At 43.8% G+C, this 22885-nt stretch overlaps 1 protein-coding gene and 1 pseudogene across 1 annotated transcript; one reads left to right on the top strand and one right to left on the bottom strand.

Moving 5' to 3' along the window:
- Positions 1 to 637: 637 nt before the first annotated feature.
- On the top strand, positions 638 to 7169 carry LOC127771390 (alpha-L-arabinofuranosidase 1-like). The gene is made up of 17 exons (XM_052297292.1): positions 638 to 1326; positions 1444 to 1498; positions 1949 to 2145; positions 2362 to 2483; positions 2566 to 2713; positions 2967 to 3036; positions 3122 to 3267; positions 3347 to 3392; positions 3475 to 3527; positions 4010 to 4154; positions 4608 to 4726; positions 4842 to 4913; positions 5392 to 5495; positions 5656 to 5712; positions 5796 to 5988; positions 6182 to 6325; positions 6762 to 7169. Exons 1-17 carry the CDS (start codon positions 1015 to 1017, stop codon positions 6876 to 6878), a joined length of 2100 nt encoding a protein of 699 aa, XP_052153252.1. The 5' UTR covers positions 638 to 1014; the 3' UTR covers positions 6879 to 7169.
- A 2870-nt stretch (positions 7170 to 10039) lies between these two features.
- LOC127770745 (crocetin glucosyltransferase 3-like) lies at positions 10040 to 11110 on the bottom strand (annotated as a pseudogene).
- Positions 11111 to 22885: the final 11775 nt, after the last annotated feature.

The raw sequence follows: 22885 nt of genomic DNA, 5'->3' as shown, positions 1-22885 counted from the left end.
CAGAACAGGTTGAGATGAACGTATTGAAAAGCTGCATGGCTGACATACCAAATGATTAATTATGTGCTTTCTTTTGTTTCTAGCCCCTTTTTTCTTGAAAACTCGTCTTTTGCATCAAGAAACCAAGAAACCTCGTTCTACTGTAATAGACTTTGTGCAACATGTGAACAAGCAACAGTGACATTTATTGTTTATTTTTTAACAGGCCCCCGAATCCCAATCAAATCTCCCCTTATCCAAACATGTCCACACTGATGAGTATATTCTAATAAAAAGGTAGCAAGGCAAGAAAACGTGTAAAAAAAATTCAAACAACCTAAGAAACAAGGTCATCTGGTAAAGTCAAAATCCATCAGAGATCATACATGCACTTTATCTTGAGGAACATACGGCAATTGGGACAGTATACCAACTCAACTGCTTGAGCAAAGTTTTACCAATTCCGAAGTTACTGATGATGTCAAGTTTAACGCCTACCATGGTTTGTCTATTTAAGTACCTCCAGCGATCCTCTAGTGTTACATTAAATGTACACCTGTATCTTCCTGAGAAGGTCTGAGGTGTTGGTTGCTGCCTGGCTGGGTTTATGGTGAGAAATCTCTCTGTACTTTTACCTGATATTGATCCCTGTGATTGTTTTTGGTGATACATTGATCTATGCTGTGTGATCGTGGATTCAGATATATTATCTTGTTTTCATGATGAATGTTTAGTTATTGTTTCTTCTTTGTATTGAGTGTTCTGTTCTATTTAGTTTATTTTGCCAGTAATCTTTGTTTAGACTTATTCCTTGACTTTAAGCCAATATCTTTTTAAACTTAAGTACCCTCCCTTCTTATTTTGTTAACTTCCATTTATTTTTTTAAAAAATCTTGTGTTGAACCAGTGGACTAGGTGATGGACGGGTCACACAACTTACTGTCCAAACAAAATTGTCCTCAGTTTAATGGTTAACGAATGCTTTTGCTACCTTAAGAACAACATAAATCAGTCACTGAAAATTTGTTTTTTTTGATGGAGGTCTCTGCAAATTTCAGTTTCACTATGTTTTTTTGTTTCTTCTTAACGGCTCTCAGCTTTCAATGGTTTTATATTTGTACCTTTCGTTCCCAGCTAGCATGCAAAGTTTCACGTGGGAGCAAGCAACTAATGGGCTCCAAAGAAGCATTCCGACGTATCATATTCTGCGTCTTGCTTCTACTCTGTGTGAGCTGCAAATGCTTAACCTCAGAGGTAAACACAACCCAACTGGCAGTCCTCAAGGTTGATGCCTCACCGCAGCATGCTCGAAAGATCCCTGAGACGCTCTTTGGGATATTTTTCGAGGTACTTTAGTTTCCTTCCCTTGAAAAAAAATCCCAGTTCTTAACTTGTTAAGACTTATCAAGTTTTAAATACGAACGTTTACATATTCTTACTGATTACTTTGGTAAAATACTGTAGGAGATCAACCATGCTGGAGCAGGTGGAATATGGGCAGAGCTTGTCAGCAACAGAGGTACTTCTACTGGCCTGCCATTAATCTCATCTCTAGATTGTGCTGTGTGCCTCTTGAAATAATTTTTGTCAAGTTATTAGATAGTAGAGAGAGTTTACTACGTGGTGTTTGGTATTTTGGTTGGGTGAACTTGCTATGGAATGCAACTACATCTATAACAATTACTGACATTTCAATGGCTCTCTTACAAAAATAGATGAGTATTGAGATCAATGCCTATCTGGTCCAACCGAGGATAAAAGAGGTTATCGTAATGGCTTATAAATACAAGTGCATGCTATGAAGTATAGAAAATAATTTCTGCCCAGCACTGGCCCATACTATAACAGAATTGTTTTCTGTTTAACAATTTTTTGACATCGAAACTTGAGCATAAACTGGAAACAGCATTCAAACAGGCATTTTCCTTCTGAAGTTTAGTTCAACCAGCTCATGAATTTTATGATACAGGTTTCGAAGCTGGAGGCCCTAATACTCCATCGAGCATTGACCCTTGGTCCATAATTGGAAATGAATCTGTCATATCAGTGGCAACTGATCGATCATCATGTTTCAGTCGAAATATCATTGCTCTGAGGATGGAGGTTCTCTGTGGTGACTGCCAAGCTGGTGGTGTTGGCATTTACAATCCAGGATTCTGGGGCATGGTATGACCTTATGTTGATCAGAGGTTGAATTTTCATCTCATAGCTGTCGTTTTGCGAAATGTTTTCATTAAATTTAACCAGAAAATACACAGTTTCTGTTTGAAACTTTTCGTTAATGTTTGCTTTCATGCTCTCAAGTAAGGCAAATGTTTAGTACACATTGTGTAATCCTGCCAATTCAGCTGGATAATGTGACCTTGTCATGTCAACTTACAGAACATAGAGGATGGAAAGAACTACAGTCTTGTCATGTATGCTAAATCATTAGAAAATACAGAGTTAACAGTTTCACTAACAAGCTCTGATGGGTTGCAAAATCTGTCTTCTGCTACCATACAGTAAGCATTCTTTGTTTACTAAAACGGGGTAAACTTTTCATTTTTACAATTTTCATCAGTGTATAGTATTTTGTTGCCATAGAGTTGCTGGTACATCAAATTGGACAAAACTTGAGCAGAAGTTGGTTGCTAAAGGAACAAACAGAACCTCAAGGCTTCAAATAACAACTAACAAGAAAGGTGTCATATGGTTGGATCAAATATCACTCATGCCTTCAGACACGTATGAGGTACCATTGTAGTTTGTTTCACAGGTATTGCTTGATACTTCGAACAGCAAACAGAAGAGTGAACCCAAGTATATTTCACAGGTCAATTGTAGTTGGATTCTTCTTTTATCCAAGATCATATAAAAGCTTTCATTTCTGTCTGTATTTATTTGTTTGTTAATCCATTGAGTTTGATCTCTTTCTAGTAGTCATGCTTATGACGTATGCCATGAGGTTATTTCCATATTTAACTTCCATTTCTTTGTATGTACAGGGTCATGGTTTCCGGAAAGAACTTGTATCAATGCTTTTGGATTTAAAACCACAATTCATGAGGTTTCCTGGTATGTGAATTATTCTTTCCATCGTTGCACATATTTGATCAGACATATTTTGGACAGTTAACTAGATTGAAGGGAACTATTCCAGGAGGCTGCTTTGTTGAAGGCCAGTGGTTAAGAAATGCATTCAGGTGGCGTGAGTCTGTTGGTCCGTGGGAGGAGAGGCCTGGACACTTTGGTGATGTCTGGGGTTATTGGACTGATGATGGCCTTGGATATTATGAGTTTCTTCAGGTACCAATTGGCATTATTTCAGCTCTACATTTTCTTGATTATTCCATAATCATATTTTCCTTTGAATTGAACATCTAAGCTTTCTGAGGATCTGGGTGCTGCCCCAATCTGGGTGTTCAACAATGGTAATTATTTTTGTGTTTATTGCATCTTTGATCACCACTACCGTCTGCCTTTATTGAAATAATTTTGCCTCTTAAATGTCAGGTTTCAGCCACAATGAGGAAATTAATACCACGGCTATTGCTCCATTTGTAAAGGCATGTTTTGAGCTCCCAATTCATTTTATACCAGCATAGACATATCTTGATGCAGTGAATGAATTCCATTTGTAAATACATTGGAAGTAGCAATTCTCACTTTTCCTGTACATATATCAAGGATTAGAAATAGAAATTTTGTTGCTCAATCCTTTCTGAGACAGCTATTATATATATGATGGGTCTGCTCAAATGATGGTAGATGTTTATCCATCATAATCAATATTGGGACATTATTAAGATGGTTCTTTGGTTTATTTACATGTACTGCACAAATTGATACAACACCTTGGGTTAAGTTCAGATTGTTTTTTACCCAAAATTATTAATGGATTACTTACAATTTTTTTTCTAAATTTGTTCATTTTTATGGATAAAAGTTAGTAACAACTAATTATCTCACCACACGTTGCCCATATTTTCCCCAGACTTGGATAAGTTATAACTGAGGCTCATATCTTTTGTTATTGTCTTTTCTCCAGGATATACTGTACAGCCTAGAATTTGCAAGGGGAAGTACCAACTCAACATGGGGCTCTCTTAGAGTTGCAATGGGGCATCCTGAACCATTTCCAGTCAAATATGTTACAATTGGAAACGAAGACTGTACAAAAAAATTTTACCATGGTAAATATATCAGTTAGTTTCTTATGGATTAAATCTATTTCCCACTACAAGTTGATTATGTTTATGTATACAAGGATTAAGCTCATTCTTTGTCAAGAAAAAGGAAACATAAATAATTTTGGTATAAGCAGATAAGTTACTCAACCTTTTCCTGTAGTTTTTAAACACAAAATATAAACACCTATTTTTATGATTGGGCATATTTTGCAAAAAAAAACATCAATACAAGAATTTTTTTTTTGTAGAATTAATTCAATAATTTTCTCACATGGATCTTCATAAAAAAATACAATGCAATTTATTCTTACTCTATTTTTATCTGCATTCTGCCCTTGTTCTCCTAATTTAAACAAGTTTGTTTTGTTGATTTTGAGTAGCTTTATGTCATCATAATTCTGTGGCACTGCACAAAGTCCACTTAAACTGTAGGTATTCTTCAATTCTCTTGAACAGGTAATTACCTCAAGTTCCATCGTGCTATAAGAGAGGCTTATCCAGACATTCAAATCATCTCAAACTGTGATGGTTCATCTAAACCACTTGACCATCCTGCTGACATATATGACTTCCATGTAAACCACAACATTCTTGTAATTCCTGTTGTTAATGTTCAAAATCTGTTCTCTTATTTATTGCTGTTAATATTCTTGGATTTTCTGAAAATATGATAATATATGTTCTTTTCAGGTCTACGGGGATTCTAATACTTTGTTTTCTATGAGGAACAAATTTGACAGCACGCCTCGGAATGGGACAAAGGTAGCGTCCGTTTTCATATCTTTATGGATCTTTATTAGATGGATTGATTTAGTTCGTTTTTGTTTTCTTTTTCTTTATCTATTACTCTGAAAACAAAGGAAAGTCAGGAATATGAGAAGCCTAAGTAATTTGTACCATAATGTACTATGCTATTTTCATGTGTACAAGCTATTACGGTATAGTCTGTACTCCCTCAGCAATAAGTTTTTTTGTTCAATTAAATCTTGTCATTATATCCAAACAGTTTAGAATGCAAAAAAAAAAAAGCAAACATATTACAAGTAAAAAAAAAAAACAGGTTTTGAGAAGCTTGTAACCTGCATTGGTTATCTTTATTGCTTACATCAACCTAGATGCCTTTGCAGTACTATGATTTCAGTGCAGGTTTATTTACAATAGTTCTCTTGCTCATTTACATCATTATAGATGCCTTGACACTTTGACAGTAAATATATTTCTGAATATGGTCTGAGTGCAGGCCTTTGTCAGTGAGTATGCTGTTTCAAGTAATGGTGTAGGTAGAGGAACTCTTCTTGCCTCACTGGCTGAGGCTGCTTTCCTCACTGGACTGGAGAAGAATAGGTGATCGATCTATTCCCCACATGCACACACAAATTTCTTCACCACATGGTTATATTCTCTATTGTCAGTGGCATATAAGGAATTTATCCTATAAATTATATTACTATCGCAAAGATCACTCTGTTGACTATTGAGATGGCTATTTACTTGTTCTTTGCAGTGATGTTGTTCAGATGGCCAGCTATGCACCGCTCTTCATGAATGATAATGATCGCTCGTCAGTATCGATGGCCTTATGATTTCTACATTTCTTGTGTTGTTAACCTTCCACTATAACTGTATCTGAATTAATCCAATCAGGTGGAACCCAGCTGCTGTCGTCTTCAACTCATGGAAACAGTATGGAAGTCCTAGTTACTGGATGCAGACAATTTTCCGCGAATCGAGTGGTGCTGTGCTGCATCCAGTGACAATCAACTCCATGTATTCTAATTCATTAGCAGCTTCTGCAATAACCTGGAAAGCCAGTAACAGTAGCTTCTTGAGAGTGAAGGTAAAACCAATAGTTTCCAATTTCTTCATGGCCTGAGTAGTTTGATTCTATAATTACTGAAATGGCCCAGTTTACATATGGACCACAATCTTGAACATTGGCATATTTCAATAAAATCTCACGCAGATATGGTTTCTACTGTCGGAAGAATGTGTTTAAAACCTCATACTGATTTACAGATATTCTTGTGCAGATTGTAAACATTGGGTCCAACCCTGTGAACCTCATAGTATCCACAACTGGTCTTGAAGCTTTGGTCAATATGCGGAAATCAACAATCACTATTCTCACATCCAAAAATCTGTCAGACGAAAATTCATTCAGTAAACCCACTAATGTAAGGGCAGTTACTTACTTCAGTTATTAAAAACTTCTGCTTCATACATTATAAACTGGATATAGTAAAGGGCATTTCTTATATTCGATTGTATTCCTTGAGGACCTGCTTGGCAGACCTGAAATTCCAGTCAATCCATGTGGATGTGCTGGGATTTCACTCTTCCCATGTAAGCCCTAAAAGATCTCCACTACAAAACTGGATTATTCATGTTGAAGTTTCTTCATAGGCTTCTAATAACCAAGTAGCTCAAACTATATACTCTTTTGACTAATAATATATCATCTTTACTGATTTTTGGAACAGATTATTTGTCCTGTAAGAGAATCAAATTTAGTTATGAAGTTGAGGATTTACCACACACTCAATTGGCAATTGAGGATTTCCCATCTTCTCTATTCTTATCTAACAAGTATATCACAAACAATTCTTGCAGGTCGTGCCGGTTACAAGAGAACTACCCAATGCTGGAGAAGAGATGTTTGCTTTCCTTGGTCCTTACTCATTTACTTCATTTGATCTTGCTCTCGGCCAGCAGAAACATGTTTCCTAAATGATGTTAGGGGCGTTTGCACGGGTGTGTGAGTATGTGTGTTTTCCATGTAAAGCCTTATCCGTTTAATCCCCATTAGGAAGAGATTGGTGAGGATTAAACGAACAAGGCCTAATTGGGGAAAAGTCCCCACGAAATCATGGAAGTGATGTATTAACAGGCTGATCAATATGAGAATCTTGAGATTATGCCATCCTCAGAAGTGGGCTTCACGCAAATGCCACTTAAAAGGGATTTGATAAAATACCACTTTCAATTAGTGTGTCTATGCTATAATGTCATTCCAGACGAAATTACCCTTGCCTCCTCTTCTTCCTCCAATCCTCTTGCTGCCCCAGAAATAACCTAGGAGCCCCTTGGTCTTGAGCATACTACAAATGACGCAACAATGGATTGGTTCTACTGCTCTATCACACCGTTTTGGCAGTGAATACGGTGCGTTGGGTTAGTATCAAACTCCGGTTGTAGTGTAGTGCTCTGTAAAGTTTGCCGATGTAAACTCCCCCATGCTCAGTGAAGAGGGAGCTCAAATTGTGTCCATTTTGGGCCTGTGCTACCGCCCAAATCCGTTTGATCGAAACCAGCACATAGTCCTTTGACAGGAGGATCTCAATCTGCATGAACCTGCTGAAGTCATTGACGAGCAATAGAGACAACTTCTTACCACTAGGCATCACAGACATGGCCTGGTTGCAAAGGTCCCCGCAAACCAACTTGAGGATGCATTTTGCACTATTCTATGTTTGTTTCGAGGACATTCTAACTACTTGTCAGCTAGGCACCTGTTGCAGAGTTGGTCAAAGCCTTTCTGGGGCTAGCTTCTATTACATCGGGAAGTTGAGGTGACTAAAGTGTGTGTACCACCTCTGGGCATCCTTCCAGAAGGCTCACCTGTTGCGCAATGGTGAGGTCGAGCATATATAGCTGGTTCGGGGTGCTTGGAATCTTGGCATGGAGATACCTTTCTGCGTCGGACACGCATGACTCCGCCTCAAACTAGGGCCTCAAATCTGATCTCGTCGAGCTAGCCCTGTAGCCCACACTCATGGTGTTTGTCATCAATCTAGGGATGTAGTAGACACCAATGAAGGAGCAATCTTCTCAGTCTTGTAGTCGAAGATGAATGCGCCACATCAATCTAGATGAGTGAGCCATCAAGGTTGGAGGAAGCGGACTGGTTTCCTCACATGTGGTTGGGCGCCCCAAAGCTGACCACCATCCATTGGTTATCCTGCTCGGGGAGCTTTGAAATGCATGTGAGTCAGTTCTCTTCGATAAGAAGAAGGGTGCTGATGTTGCCCCTGGTAGAAGCAGACTCCAACTTCTTCCGCTGCTCAATTATGCTTAGATCAAGATTGAGAGGAGTTTTGATGGAGAGGCCACCTGTTCAAGGTACTGGGGACCACTTGCAACTTCTTCACCACCTCCTTCTCAGTGATGTCATATCCAAGCATGCACAACTCATTGGTGAGGCCGGTGAGTGTAAGGAGAAATCCTCAATGCTCCTTCCCACATTAAAGGTGATCGCAGCAAAGTTTTGATCAAGCTTTTGAGCATTTGCCTTCTTCAGACACTCAATATCGACGCACACTGCTCGAATCACCTCCTAGGCTTCTCTCATGGAGCTCTTAAGGGAGAGCGACGTCAACATCTCCGGTGACCGCGTGGAGGATGGCAACGAGCGCGGTGTAGTCATTGCAGAATTCATCGGTCCTTGCCTCAAACACCTGCCACAAAAGTCCTACGGAGGCAAGTTAATGTGCTTTACCATGGACCATTTGGTGTAGTTGGGTCGCGTGAGAATGGGGTAGACGATCGAGTCCAAGCTCTTCTCAATCGATCACACGCTCAACAATGTCCTCACGGCCGCCGAAGTCGTTGCAGCACCCATGATGACGACTCACCGTAGCAGACATTGCTCCCTAGGGTGGTCGATCGCCTTGCTCTAATACCACTTATTAGAATTGGAAACAATACACAAAAAAACAAGGATTTGGGTGCTGCATACATCTAACATAATTTTCATTCTTCTACTCCTGTTATTCCTGGAAACGGAAGAACATGCGCACGTTGGCCCTGCATGCATGACTCCTTTGCGTGAATGCATTCCCAGACGCAACAGATCGTCCCGTGCGACGTGCTCTCGTGCAAACAGATTGCACAGATCGAGCTCAACTTCACGCTTTTGACCACAGAATCTTCAGCCATGCGAATGACTCGATCTAACAATAATAAAAAAACAGAGCAGAACAGGAGTCAGGAGAGGGAATGGAAAACAGAGCAGAACAGGGGGAGGGAAAGAAAAACAGAGCAACAAAGTATTTATAGTGACAGGAAGGAGTATTCCTCGATTGAGGTCAGGAACTTTCAATATCAACTTCTATTTTCATTTTAAACTTTTTTCTCCAAGGAAATATATTAAGATCGTTTGATACAAACTTTGAAAGGAAGCAACGGATGCACTTAACATTCGACAACTACAAGTATCCTAACAAAAACATTTGACAATTCGACTAAGATGGCAAGATAAGTATAGTAATATTTTTAACACAAAATAAACATACTATCAAAATATTTAATATTGTAATTAATGAAACTAATTTGGTATGATATATGTTACTAAAATTTTTGTAAACACGATCAAATTTAAAGAAATTTGACTAGAAAAAAATTAAAATAACTTACGATATGAAATGGGGAATGGCCATCTCCCTCGCCCTCTGCCCACACCATCTCCATCACCTTCTTGACCTCCCTCACCCGTGCCGCCGCCTCCGCCGTGTCCCCCATCACCCTTTCCACCACCGACAACGGCCAGCCGACCACCAGCACGCCGCATGTCAGGCTCTCCAGCACCGAGTTCCACCCGCAGTGGCTCAGGAACACGCCAGTGGATGCGTCATGCGTGCGCGAGGATGCTCACCCGCGGCGCCCACCCGTGAACGACGTGGCCGCGCGCCCGCTGCTCGAACCCTTCCGGCAGCTACTCGTCGCGGAACTGGCCATTGATACATGTCGAACCCCACCGGCGGGCGGATGGCCCAGATGAACGGACGGCCGCTGGACTCCAGCGCCGCCGCGAGCTCTTTGTCGTCTGGTGCAGCCGTATCGAGTTCTGGGAGCCGAAGGATATGTAGAGCACCGACGCCGGCCGCTGCGTGTCAAGCCAGCTGAGCACGGCGTCGTGTTCGCTGGTCGTTGTCTCCGACGAGGACGGCCGTGCCGAGCGCGCCGCACGACACAAGGAACGCGTGCGCGGGCACCCGCGCCGCCGCGCCACGCCGACCGTCCATGCGACGAACCCGTCGGCGACGACGCAGACGGTGGTGCCCTCCTGATCAACCAGGCCGGAGAGGAAGCCATCGAAGGCGGGCTCGAGCGACTCGAACGCCTCGAACAGCAGCGTGATGAACTCCCGGAGCGGGAGGTCGCTGGAGGACTCGCAGCCGTCCGGCAGGCCGCGCCGTGGTCGGCCGGCGCGAACGGCATAGCGCGTGGAAGGCCATCCCGGAAGAGCACGCGCCGTCGTCGTCGTCGTCGTGGGAGGCGCGGAGGGTGGCGCCGTTGCGCGGGGTGCAGACGAGCGTGACGTCGACGTCGCCGTCGGGCAGGAGGGCGTCGCAGCGGAGGAGGCGCGCGAGGGCGAGGAAGCCGGCGAGGTGGCCTTGGCCCTTGAAGGTCGTACTACCTGTTTGTGTTCGTAATTTCGTATACGGCCTAGCTGCAGCGTACTCCTATTTTATAGAATAAAAAGATATCTTAAATAGTTTTTTTTTCAAAATCTGAAAAACTGTAGTTAAAAATAAACTAGAACCTAAAAGTTAGTTTGCCCAGTTTGTCTAGATTTGCACCAATTAGATTCCCACTATCTGCATCTTAGGCTGTGTTCCGACACACAAAACGAAATAGCGCTTAATGCGTGATTAATTAAGTTTGAGCTAATTTTTTTTCAAAAATAGATCAATATGATTTTTTTAAGCAACTTTCGTATAGGAACTTTTTGCAAAAAAAACACACAGTTTAACAGTTTGAAAAGCGTGAGTGCGGAAAACGAAGTAGAGGAGTTGGTAACCCCTGCAATCTGAGTGTATTTGCTTGGAGTGATGTCCTTGGATAGGAGATAGTAATACAACTTTGAGAGAAAATCCATAAAATGCCATCGACAAGCACCCTAATCCTAGATAACTTTCAAGAAATACCATCATACAAGCCTTTTTCTCCAGAAATACCATCGCCGTCAACCTACCGTCGATTGCACACCGTTATAATCATAAGAATGACCAAATTGCCCTCAATTCACACGAAAAAAAAATAAAATGGAAAAAAACACCACAGCGGCACCTATAGGCGCAGGGCGCGGCATCTCGGCGGCGCGGCGTGTGCTGCTCTTCGGCTGACGCAACCAAAAACAAGTGTTCGTACAAGTGTTATGGCATTTTGCTTTCACCATTCAAACAAGTATGTCAAGGTAACAGAGGAGAGAGCATGAGTGAAAATTAACCCATGTTGGTTGGTGCAGCCAGCATAAAAGTTTGTAAAATTATTTCTCTCATCTTATTAATTAATGAGTATTGGGGGGCCTTATCTTGAGAAAAATTTGGTTCATAGCACCATTCAAAAGCCAAATTCAAAAAATACCACGAAAATTACCCTATTTCATGTAACACCACAGGTGACAGCATTTTTGTTCTGAAAATACCACATCTGTCATTCTTCATGCAAACTGTCGTGATCTTAGGTCACGGACAAATCAGGAATAGGCGGGAAAGTACTATTTTCCTCGCCTACCATAAAAGTGAGATGAGCTCGAAGGGTAAAGTCCCGTGTGTCGTATGGTATTTTGATATCTTAAATCTAGCAGGAACGGCTTATATAGCCTTCGGAGGTACATGTACAATCCTACCTCAATGGTATATAGAAATTACTAAAATACCCCTCTAAAGTTAGAAATCTTATGGGTATGGTTGTACAACTGTGTGGACCTCCAAAGGACCTGACGCCAGCTTGCAGTAGTGGTTGGAGTGGTCCCCGCAGTATCTTCTTGGGGAATATTTCTCGCTCGATGACATTGTCGACGGGTGATACCCGTAGACCGGATATAGAGGGTATTGGGGTACGTTGGTACAAGGATCTACGTAGTACGACATCAAGCAATCAAAAGACAAGAATTATACTGGTTCAGGCCCCTTGATAGGTAATAGCCCTAATCCAGTTGATATGGGATTATATGGTGGAAAACACAGGTTACAAAGAGGACAATGGAACTTGTCGGATCCGACGAGATCGTAGTCAAGTTGATTCGACTAGCTCTTGATGACTTGGCTCCTCGCAGATTCCGGCTTCGTAGGCTATGTTGGTTGTGTTGGCTCTGAGATTTGATGTCTTGAGCCCTCCCCAGGGGATCCTTTTTATATCGCAGATCTGGAGATCTCCAAGTAGAACTCGGAGGTATCAGACCCTATACGATACGTCAACGACCCAGTTCTGTCCGAGTAGGATTCTTTCCTTCTATAAACAGGAAATATCCGCATGCGCGTGGATATGCCATATCGATATGCAACGTATATCGAAGGGTAGAGGGTATGCCTAACCCGTAACCCTGACAGTAGCCCCTGACTTCTGCTTAAAATGAACTCATGCAACCATTTGTGACTTCGGATGTCGAGACTGTCGTCATTCCCGGTGTGAGGACCGCGGAGATAGACCGTAGTCGAGTACGCCATTTGAAACCCAATGGTCACGAGCGAATTTTGAACTGAAGTCCAGAAAAACCGCCGCGCGTAACGGACCTAGAAATTTCCGGCGGGCATCTCTCTTGGTTCCTTGGAATTCGCACCGTCGGTAGTGTGTTTATTTAAAGGAATTTTGGGAGCCCATTTTGAAGTCCGCCAACCCTGTTGAACACACACCGCCTGCCAGCGCTCTTTGCCTTCTTCACCGCCGCAAGAAACCCTAGTTCACCAACTTAGGATCGTTTTCCGGCGATCTTCAAACAGCAATGGATCTCGGCAAATCGGCTTCCACCAGCGTGATGTTGAAGAACCTTCAGGAGGACGGCGCCCTTCCCGACCGTGGAAGCATGGAGAGAGAAGCAGGAGGTACTAATCCTCAGCTCCTCTTGGGTCGCATGGTTGCGATCGAAGATTATGTTCTCTGCGGTTTTCTCCCTCCACCTTCCGAGTTTCTTCTCCTGGTCTTGAATTTCTATGGTCTTTCTCTTCTCCATTTGAATCCCAATTCCATCGCCTTTCTTAGTATCTTTGTTCATCTTTGTGAGGCCTACATTGGGGTAGAGCCTTTCCTTGATCTCTTTCGTTTCTATTATGAGCTGTGTTGGATGGAATCCAATAGGGTGTCTGGTTGCGTCGGGTTCTGACTTTGTGATGGCATGAAGTCGCGTTATGTCCCCTTCCAGTGTCCTTCTTCCCGCAGCAAGTGGCGGAACAGGTGGTTCTATCTTGAGATCAAGGACTCGAACCCTGTCTTCGTTGTCCCCGAGGATCAACCGGACAAGATTCCGGCCTGGACCGCCAAGCCCCCCTTGACCCCCTCTCTTCAGTCGTTTATCGACATCATCAACAATCTCCGAGAACGGGGCTTGTCAGGATATGAAGTCGTTGCAGACTTCGTTGGTAAGCGAATCCAGCCGCTCCAGGCTCGGGCCCATCCAGCCTATAACTATTCCGGGCCGGAAGACGCGACCCGGGTTTCTCCTCGGGGTATCTTTCTCGCATTTATCTTGTCGTGCTTGCGTTCGTGTTCCGCTTGACTTATCGAAAGTTGGTTCTCGATGAACAGGTCTGAGCAGCGAAGCCGTGGAGTGGCGCGTTGGCCAAGTGATGATCAGCAGCCCGACCACGGCGAGTGACATCCCCGTGCCCCTTTGTGAAAAGGGGATGACGGAACGCGATGAAGCCATCAACGTAAGTGTATCCGATAAGCATCCCACATTCCCCCTTTCGAAATCACCTTATGACTTGATTAAGCGTAGGCCCTTCCTTTGACTGACATCATCGGGCCGCTCGCGGACCACCAGGTGGTGACATCTCTGAAGGACGGGGTTGTCAAGGAGGCGTCTGACGCGGCCACCACTAGCGGTGGCAATGTCCCGACCAAGCCGAGGAAATTCTCGTCTGTAATCGGACATCGTCGCAAGGCAGCGACCCCCTCGGTAACTTTATCTCGTCGTTAGATCATGCAGCAAGGAGGGTTTTTCCTTACTCTGTATTGATTGTCTTTCAGGCCTCGGACGCGTCTCCTCCACCTCCACGACGACAACGTATTGTGACGATTGGCGAGAAGTAAGTAGATAGATTCTTGAATCTCCGTGCTTCTCATTCGAGCGGTGTCTGACCCATGGTTGTCTGTAGGGAAGCGCGGGCGAAGGCTGCTCGAGCTAAGTCTGGAGGAGCTTCCAGCGCGTCACCTGCCACGGCCTCGACAGATGTCGTGCCCGTAGCCGGGAGCCGGGAGGCGACGCCTAGCGGCCCCATCAGCAATTCTGCGGGAGGTCGTGGGCTGCCAGCTGCCGTCCTCACCTGGAAGGAGCTCCAAATCGAGATGGGGCGCCTCCTCGAAGCTGGTGCTCGCGGCATCGGCCGCGAGATTGCGGAGGCGAGGTCGGAGGCGGCGACGGCGAACGCGCGTGCTGATCGACTGGTGCGCGAGTTGGCTGAAGCCCGTGAAGACCTCACAAAAATGAGGGAGCTGGTGGTCAGCAACGAGCGACAACAAAAGGGACTCGAGGACCGCATGTCGGAACTCGGGAACAACCTGTCCAAGATCCGGGGCTCGTTGCGGGTCACCTACACTGGGCTCCACCAACTCGCCAGGAATGCGGCATTAAGTCCACAATCCTGGTGAATCCTGATGAGTTCTTACTGACCTCCTCTCTTGCGGAACTAGCGACGGCAATGGGGGAGATCCCCTCCAAGCATGCAGCCAGGATCGTGGAGGAGACGTCGAACGGGATCTACACCAGGGCGTGTCACGTCCTCGCGTGTGTGAGGTTGTCGCGTCCTGAACTCGATCTGCGCGAGATCTTGGATCAGGGAGCGGCAAGTGACACGCGTAAGGAGGTGATGGAAGAAGTCGGTGATCTGGGGGAGTCTGTTCTCCCCCTTTTTGAAGAGTAGGACTTCTTGTATTTGTTAGATAATGTGTAAAAATTGAACTTTGACCGCCTTCGTGCGTGCAATTGCCATCCTCGTTTAGTTTTGTATGTTGATCTCGGAAACTTTTGTCCATTGTAGAGATGCTGATGACGAGGATGTCCAGCAGCGTGGGCAGCCCGGGTCACTGGCGATAATTCCGGTACTCGAGCTTGGACCACACATCTCACCTGACAATGTGGAACAAACCCTTGATGCGGAGGTGACGACTGCCTCAAGTGAGTAGCCCCTTCACCTCTTAATGCCCTCCTGATTAGGTCGCCCATGTTCCGAAAGAGGTATCCAGCTGGTCTTGATGGCTGTCACGTTTAGCAGATCTCGAGGATGCCCTTGCAAGCCAAGATCGTCGTATCCAATACTGGAAGACGAAGTTTGAAGTGGTGGAACTCGAGAGAACCATGCTGGCCGTGAAGAAAGAACAGGCTGTGGAAGCGCTCCGAGGTCGCGAAGTGTGGTTTAACTCGTACTTGAAGAATTGTTGTACCTCCATGGCGAGAGCATGCAGGGAACCTCGAGTAGTCCGCGGTGACCCCGAGGAGTCGGCGGCCGGGTACATCTCGTGGCTGAACGGGGCCTGTGCCCAACTCGATGGCATCGGCAAGCGTATCGACGAGGCCTTGAAACAAGAGTGTCGTCGAGCGAGCCGATACGCCAGAGGACACGTGTTGGCTTGCCTACGAGATCACCGCCCGCGCCTAGACCTTGAATTTCTCCGCGAAGGTTTTGCTCGTTCTCGGAGAAATCCGGCGGAGATAGACCATCTAGCGAGGTCGATGTCGCCGTTGGCCGAGAAGATCTTTCAGTCTATGGACTAGCGTTGGCCTTCTTGGTAGTACTCGTATCCTGCGACAAATATCTTAGGGAAAGGTGTAAAGCAGCGAGAGATTTATGTAAAAATTGTAAGAAGTACTTTGTGAATAAAGAAATCTATCTTTAACAAATGTTTCTTACTCTGGATGTCGTGTGTAAGAGTGTGTTCTCAGTTAACGACTTTAGTCAGCCGTTTGAGTCGTACACTCTCCCTAGCCCCCAGCCTTGTCGTCAGAGGAATTTTCTCGGAGGATAAGGCTCTTGGACCCTTGACCTGCCTTGGTTGAATAAGCTCTGATTCTAGCCCCCAGCCGTGAAGTTGGAAAATTGATTTCCGATTTCACGACTTGGTTAATACGCACGGCGAGAACTCTTACACAACCAGATCTTACATGGTCTTTCATCTCTACAGGATCTGACAAGGCCTTATCGGCTCTGGGCGTCCCCAGCCAAAGATCCCTTAGGTTCCTCGGAGGCCTTGTCGAGATGGCGTAAAGGGACATAAGGACAGGTTTCAACGCTAGGTGTCATCAGAGTAAGGGATCATCGGGTGAAAACACTTTGATTGTGATATGGGGCCTAGAAATAGGCTTTATTGATACTGTAAGGGTACTTACAGGTATAGTGGTTTTGACTCATACATAGAATTTACGTAGTTGGTCAATGTTCCAAGAATTTGCTAGTTCGCGACCGTCGCCGTCTGCGATTTTGAATGCGCCTGGCCGCAAGACTTGTGTGATCGTGTAAGGTCCTTCCCATTTTGGTGAGAGTTTGTTTCGCCCTGCTTGGGTTTGAACTCGTCGGAGGACATGGAGTCGCCTTGGTTCGTAGCCACTGCGTTCTCGTTTCCGGTCATTGGAGGACCGGCTGAGATCGGCGTCGTGGTGTAAACCGGGAAGACGATTTCGCCGACTTGAGTCCATACCAGCATTGTTGAAGCAGGGAGTACTTGGCTGAGGCTGGTGCTAACGTTGTTGTCGACGAAGCTGGATGACATAGTAGTAGAACCTTGAGTACCAAGGCCCCCTACCTGGCGCGCCATTATCGACGGGTGATACCCGTAGACCGAATATAGAGGGTATTGGGGTACGTTGGTACAAGGATCTACGTAGTACGACATCAAACAATCAAAAGACAAGAATTATACTGGTTCAGGCCCCTTGATAGGTAATAGCCCTAATCCAGTTGATATGGGATTATATGGTGGAAAACACAGGTTACAAAGAGGACAATGGAACTTGTCGGATCCGACGAGATCGTAGTGAAGTTGATTCGACTAGCTCTTGATGAATTGGCTCCTCGCAGATTCCAGCTTCGTAGGCTGCGTTGGTTGTGTTGGCTATGAGATTTGATGTCTTGAGCCCTCCCCGGGGGGTCCTTTTTATATCGCGGATCTGGAGGTCTCCAAGTAGAACTCGGAGGTATCAGACCCTATACAATACGTCAACGACCCAGTTCTGTCCGAGTAGGATTCTTTCCTTCTGTAAACAGGAAATATCCGCATGCGCGTGGATATGCCATATTGATATGCAACGTATATCGAAGGGTAGAGGGAATGTCTAACCCGTAACCCTGACAGACATAACCTTCAGGCTTCATCCACCCTGGTTGATGGTATTTTCCTCTTGCGGTAAGCTAGAATACTCCTTTCCAGACTGGTCTTCTATAGAAAATTTATATGTGTAAAGTTTATCATAGAATTTTTGTATCTATATTTTCAGAAATATTGGACATGTGGACTGGAAAAAATGGCCTAATAAAAAGGAAAGATACCAGATCAAATCTATGGAAAAGGGAGATGGTAGATCTCCTAATAAAGGAAAACAAGATGGCCATAAGCCTATCAAACAACTTGCAAAAAAGAAAAGGCCCGAAGCCCATCAAACAATATGCAAAAAAGGAAAGGCTCAAAGCCCATCAAACAATTTGCAAAAAAGGAAAGGCCCAAAATCACATGGACAAGATCGCAATAGGTTGACCCGATCGTGCGGATTTGGCTGCGTGCTGTCATTGCTGGTTAGCATTTAAGGTGCAGATGTGTTGGAAACAGATATACTTGTGTATTATGTTTATAGAATGAAATAACTCCATGCAAAATATGCAAGACGCCGTATTCACACTTCACACTACTTGGCAAGTGGCTGGGAGAAAGGTGTTGCGCCTCCAACTAGGCCACCCTGGACATTTGGACCAGCTGGTCAGTGAGAGAGGCTGGGGAATGTGTTGTGCATTAACAGAGCTTAAGGGGGCATTGAATAAAAAAAGGAAACTTGGATGGATTTGAACTGGGTTAGCTTTGTCCATAAAAGTGGAATATTTTCCGGTTGGCTTCTAGATAAGTCATGGAATTTTTAGAATGTTTCAAATGCCTCTCAAAATATCTTATGCTGCAAAACTACGGTTTAAAATTGATTGGACAGGGCTGGGGAGGGGGTTCCCGCTAGGGGCGGACATGGGGGTACAATTGTTCCCCAAATTATTTTGCAAATAAATAACTATATGTATTTATATCGGCCAAATTAATAATTTATAGGCCTTGGAGAATAGCAATCCAACCATCCTAATTGGCGGCCCAGTAGCCCATGTGCGCATCTCTCGATCTCCCTTTCCGGCTAAACCCTATTCCCCTCCCCTCTCATTTGTTCTCTTGCCGGTTTAGGAGTCGGGACTCAGGAGCAATGCCATGAGCGGCGGCAGCGGTCAAACAAGTCGTCGGGGGCAGGAGACGACACGCCTGCATGCCGCTCCAGATCCACAGCACGATGGCGACTCAGCTCCTCTAGTCGGCACACTAGCTCCACTCGCCGCCTCCCATGACCCTAGCCCAACATCCCTGTCGTCGCCACATCTGTCGCCGGTGCCACTTCCAACGAAGCAATGGTTAGTTGTGTTTTCTATTATACATTTGTTTATTGTTCACTACAAATTATTCACTACATGTTGCGTATTGGGATTAAGATATACATTGCCTAATATATGCATGTCTGCTGCTTGGATTGAGTGCTTATTAGTGATTTGAGTTCATTTTTATTGTCGATCTAGTTTCCTTTGTATTATCTACGTAGTCCGTACTCTGTAACTTTGTACCCCCATTGTCAAAATCGTGTGTCCGCCACTAGTTCCTGTTAGATTTCAATTTATGAGTTTCCATTAAGCTCTAAGTGAATTCAAATGCATGATTGTGGCAACTAGGATGCAATGCACATAAGAAAAACCAGTACTTGGGATTGGATTTTTTTGACATGCGAAACGAGATGAGCTATTTGTGTATGATTAATCGAGTTTTAATTTTTACAAACTTAAAAAATAGATTTATTTGATTTTTAAGGAACTTCTACATATAAAACTTTTATATGGAATTGGATGAGAACAGACTTGTATGAAAATTATTGCCCACATAAGAGATCTAGCTGATTTTTTTTATTTGGGATAGGTTAAGAACTAAAAGTTTCTTATAAGTTCTCACATCTATTTTAAACAACGAATTTTGAGTGCATGAGATTCTATTAAGAAACTGTCTCTAAAAATCAATTAATATATTAAACTTTTAAAGTCTTCAAGTGGAATGTTATTATTATTATTTGAAAATCCTCAAAATCTGAAAATTCGTTTTCACTCCGATTGAGGTGAATCAAAGTATAATCTATTTCATACCATTGAGTTTGTTATGGTTCTATATTTTACCACCGAGTTTGTCCACTTCTACTATATGCCATCATGTTTCAACTTTCTTCTATGATTTACCATCACTGTCAGTTTGTCAAGTTAGTATTTTCAAAAATGACACAAATGCCCTCATTCTATTTCTTCTACAACAGATTATTGAATGTTCATCTCTTTTGATTTGAGAGAACGAGGAAGTACTCCATAGTAGCGCTGCTGCTGCTACAGTACCAGTTATGAATCAATTTCGTTGCTGCTGCTAAGCACCACTGCTAAGCTTCTTGTTGGTCGCATGAATCCACAATATGTTGCTACCGAATTTTTTGACATAAAAGAACAAAAGCAACAACATGTTAAACAGACTTAGGTGGAGCGGAGCACCTCACTAGCTAACTAACCCTGATTCCCTGAACTGAGAAGCAGAGCAGCTAGCTTGCTGGCTGCTACGCATGCCCACAGCCTTGGGGGCTGGGCTTGGGTGGCTACTGCCTAGTGCCTACCGGAGTACCGGCCGGACTGCTGTTATGCGTTAGCCCACGAAGAAATGAAGAATTGGCATTCTTCAGTCACCCTGCCGCCTGCCATGCATGTTGCACCTGCGCCCTGCTCGTGTACGTGGGGTCTCTGGCTTCGTGGAACGCCACGTCTCGCCGGCGAACGAAACGAGCATGACGTCGAGGAGCACGAAGTTGGTGGCGTGCTAACGCCAGGGCCGCCTAGCCGGAGACAGTTTGCTGCACGGGTGAAGAACGAGCAAAGGGCATGTCGCATGGGTTATGGGCAATTTTGTCTTTTCAAAAGCACAAACGGCACACTAACTAACGGTAATGGTTAATTGTAAAAGAAATTACAAACTTGATGGCATATAATAGAAGTGGATAAACTCAATATATAGTAAATTGTAGAACCGTGACAAACTCAATAGTATATAGATTCTCTCAAGTTTATAAGATACTTACAATATTTTTCTAATATGGTCAGCTCAATATTTTCTGAAAATATTTTCTTTATAGTATGGTCATTCACTAATGTTATGTTTCGAAACATGCCAACTCTGGTAGAGGCAAATCCACATTTGTAATTGCTGATTTCTGTAGACCCTAAATCACATGCGATTCGCTAAACTCGTGTACAAATCGCGTATCATCCGTATGTAAAAATAGTGTTCGTACAAGTGTTATGACATTTTGCTTTCACCATTCAAACAAGTATGTCAAGGTAACAGAGGAGAGATGATCAGTGTAAATTAACCCCCTGTTGGTTGGTGCAGCCAGCATAAAAGTTTGTAAAATTATTTCTCCCATCTTATTAATTAATGAGTCTAGGGGCGGCTTGTCTTGAGAAAAATTTGGTTCATAGCACCATTCAGAAACCAAATTCAAAAAATACCACGGAAATTTCCCTATTTCGCTTAACACCACAGGTGATAGCTTTTTTGTTCTGAAAATACCACATCTGTCATTCTTCATGCAAACTCTCCTGATCTTGGTCACGGACAAATCATGAATAGGTGGGAAAGTACTATTTTCCTCACCTACCATAAAAGTGGGATGAGCTCAAAGAGCAAAGTCCTGTGTGTCGTATGGTATTTTGATATTTCAAATCTCGTGGGAACGGCTTAATAGCCTTCAGAGGTACATGTACGATCCTACCTCCAAGGGTAGATAAGAAATTACTAAAATACCCCTCTAAAGCTAGAAATCTTATGGGTATGGTTGTACATTTGTGTGGTCCTCCGAAGGACCTGACGCCAGTTTGCAGGGGTGGTTGGACTGGTCCCCGCAGTATCTTCTTGGAGAATATTCCTCGCTCAACGACATAACCTTCAGGCTTTATCCGCCCTGGTCGGTGGCATTTCCTCTTGTGTTAGGCTAGAATACTCTTTTCCGGACTAGTCTTCTATACAAAATTTATACGTATAAAGTTTATCATAGAATTTTTTTTATCTATATTTCTAGAAATATTGGACATGTAGGCTGGAAAAAAGGCCTTATAAAAAGGAAAGGCCAGATCAAATCTATGGAAAAGGAATATGGTAGATTTTCTAATAAAGGAAAACCAGATGGCAATAAACCTATCAAATAATTTGCAAAAAAGGAAAGGTCCGAAGCCCATCAAACATTAATATGCAAAAAAAGGAAAGGCTCAGAGCCCATCAAACAGTTTGTAAAAAAGGAAAGGCCCAAAATCACATGGACAAGATCGCAATAGGTTGACCCGATCGTGCGGATCTGGCTGCGTGCTGTCATTGCCAGTTAGCATTTAAGGTGCAGATTTGTTGGAAACAGATATACTTGTGTATTATGTTTATAGAATGAAATAACTCCATGCAAAATATGCAAGGCACCGGACTCACAATTCATACTACATGTCAAGTGGCTGGGAGAAGGGTGTTGAGCATCCAGCTAGGCCACCCTGGACATTTGGACCAGCTGGTCAGTGAGAGAGGCTGTGGAATGTGTTGTGCATTGTGAACACAGATAAGGGGGCATTGAATAAAAAAAGAAAACTTGGATGGATTTAAACTGGGTTAGCTTTGTCCATAAAAGTGGAACGTTTTCTAGTTGGCTTCTAGATAAGTCATTCGAATTTTTACAATGTTTCAAATGCCCCTCAAAAATATCTTGTGCCGCAAAACTACGGTTTAAAATTGATTGGATAGGGCAGGGGAGGGGGTTCCCGCTAGGGGCGGACATGGGGGTATAGTCATTTCCCAAATTATTTTGCAAATAAATAACTATATGAATTTATATCGGCCAAATTAATCATTTATAGGCCTTGGAGAATAGCAATCCAACCATCCTAATTGGCGGCCCACTTGCCCATGTGCGCATCTCTCGATCTCCCTTTCCGGCTAAACCCTATTCCCCTCCCCTCTTATTTGTTCTCTTACCGGTTTAGGAGTCGGGACTCGGGAGCAATGCCATGAGCGGCGGCGGTGGTCGAACAAGTCGCCAGGGGCAGGAGACGACACGCCTGCATGCCGCTCCAGATCCACAGCACGATGGCGACTCAGCTCCTCCAGTCGGCACACTAGCTCCACTCGCTGCCTCCTATGACCCTAGCCCAACACCCCTGTCATCGCCACATCTGTCACCGGTGCCACTTCCGACGAAGCAATGGTTAGTTGTGTTTTCTATTATACTTTTGTTTATTTTTCAGTACAAATTATTCACTACATGTTATGTATTGGGATTAAGATATACATTGCCTAATATACGCATGTCTGCTACTTGGATTGAGTGCTTATTAGTGATTTAAGTTCATTTTTATCGTCGATCTAGTTTCCTTTGTATTATCTGCGTAGTCCGTACTCTGTAACTTCGTACCCCCATTGTCGAAATCGTGTGTCCGCCACTAGTT

Source organism: Oryza glaberrima, chromosome 4 (assembly GCF_000147395.1).
Source record: "Oryza glaberrima chromosome 4, OglaRS2, whole genome shotgun sequence".
NCBI classification, from domain to species: domain Eukaryota; kingdom Viridiplantae; phylum Streptophyta; class Magnoliopsida; order Poales; family Poaceae; genus Oryza; species Oryza glaberrima.
This window is presented reverse-complemented; position numbering and strand designations above follow the sequence as displayed.

What these genes read in the sequence shown, in the direction of transcription:
- LOC127771390 (XM_052297292.1), top strand. Translation starts at nt 1,015, where the DNA reads ATGGAGGTCTCTGCAAATTTCAGTTTCACTATGTTTTTTTGTTTCTTC. An exon ending in AATCTGGGTGTTCAACAATG is followed by an intron (nt 3,393 to 3,474) that starts GTAATTATTTTT and finishes CTTAAATGTCAG; the next exon opens with GTTTCAGCCACAATGAGGAA. An exon ending in GTAGCTTCTTGAGAGTGAAG is followed by an intron (nt 5,989 to 6,181) that starts GTAAAACCAATA and finishes ATTCTTGTGCAG; the next exon opens with ATTGTAAACATTGGGTCCAA.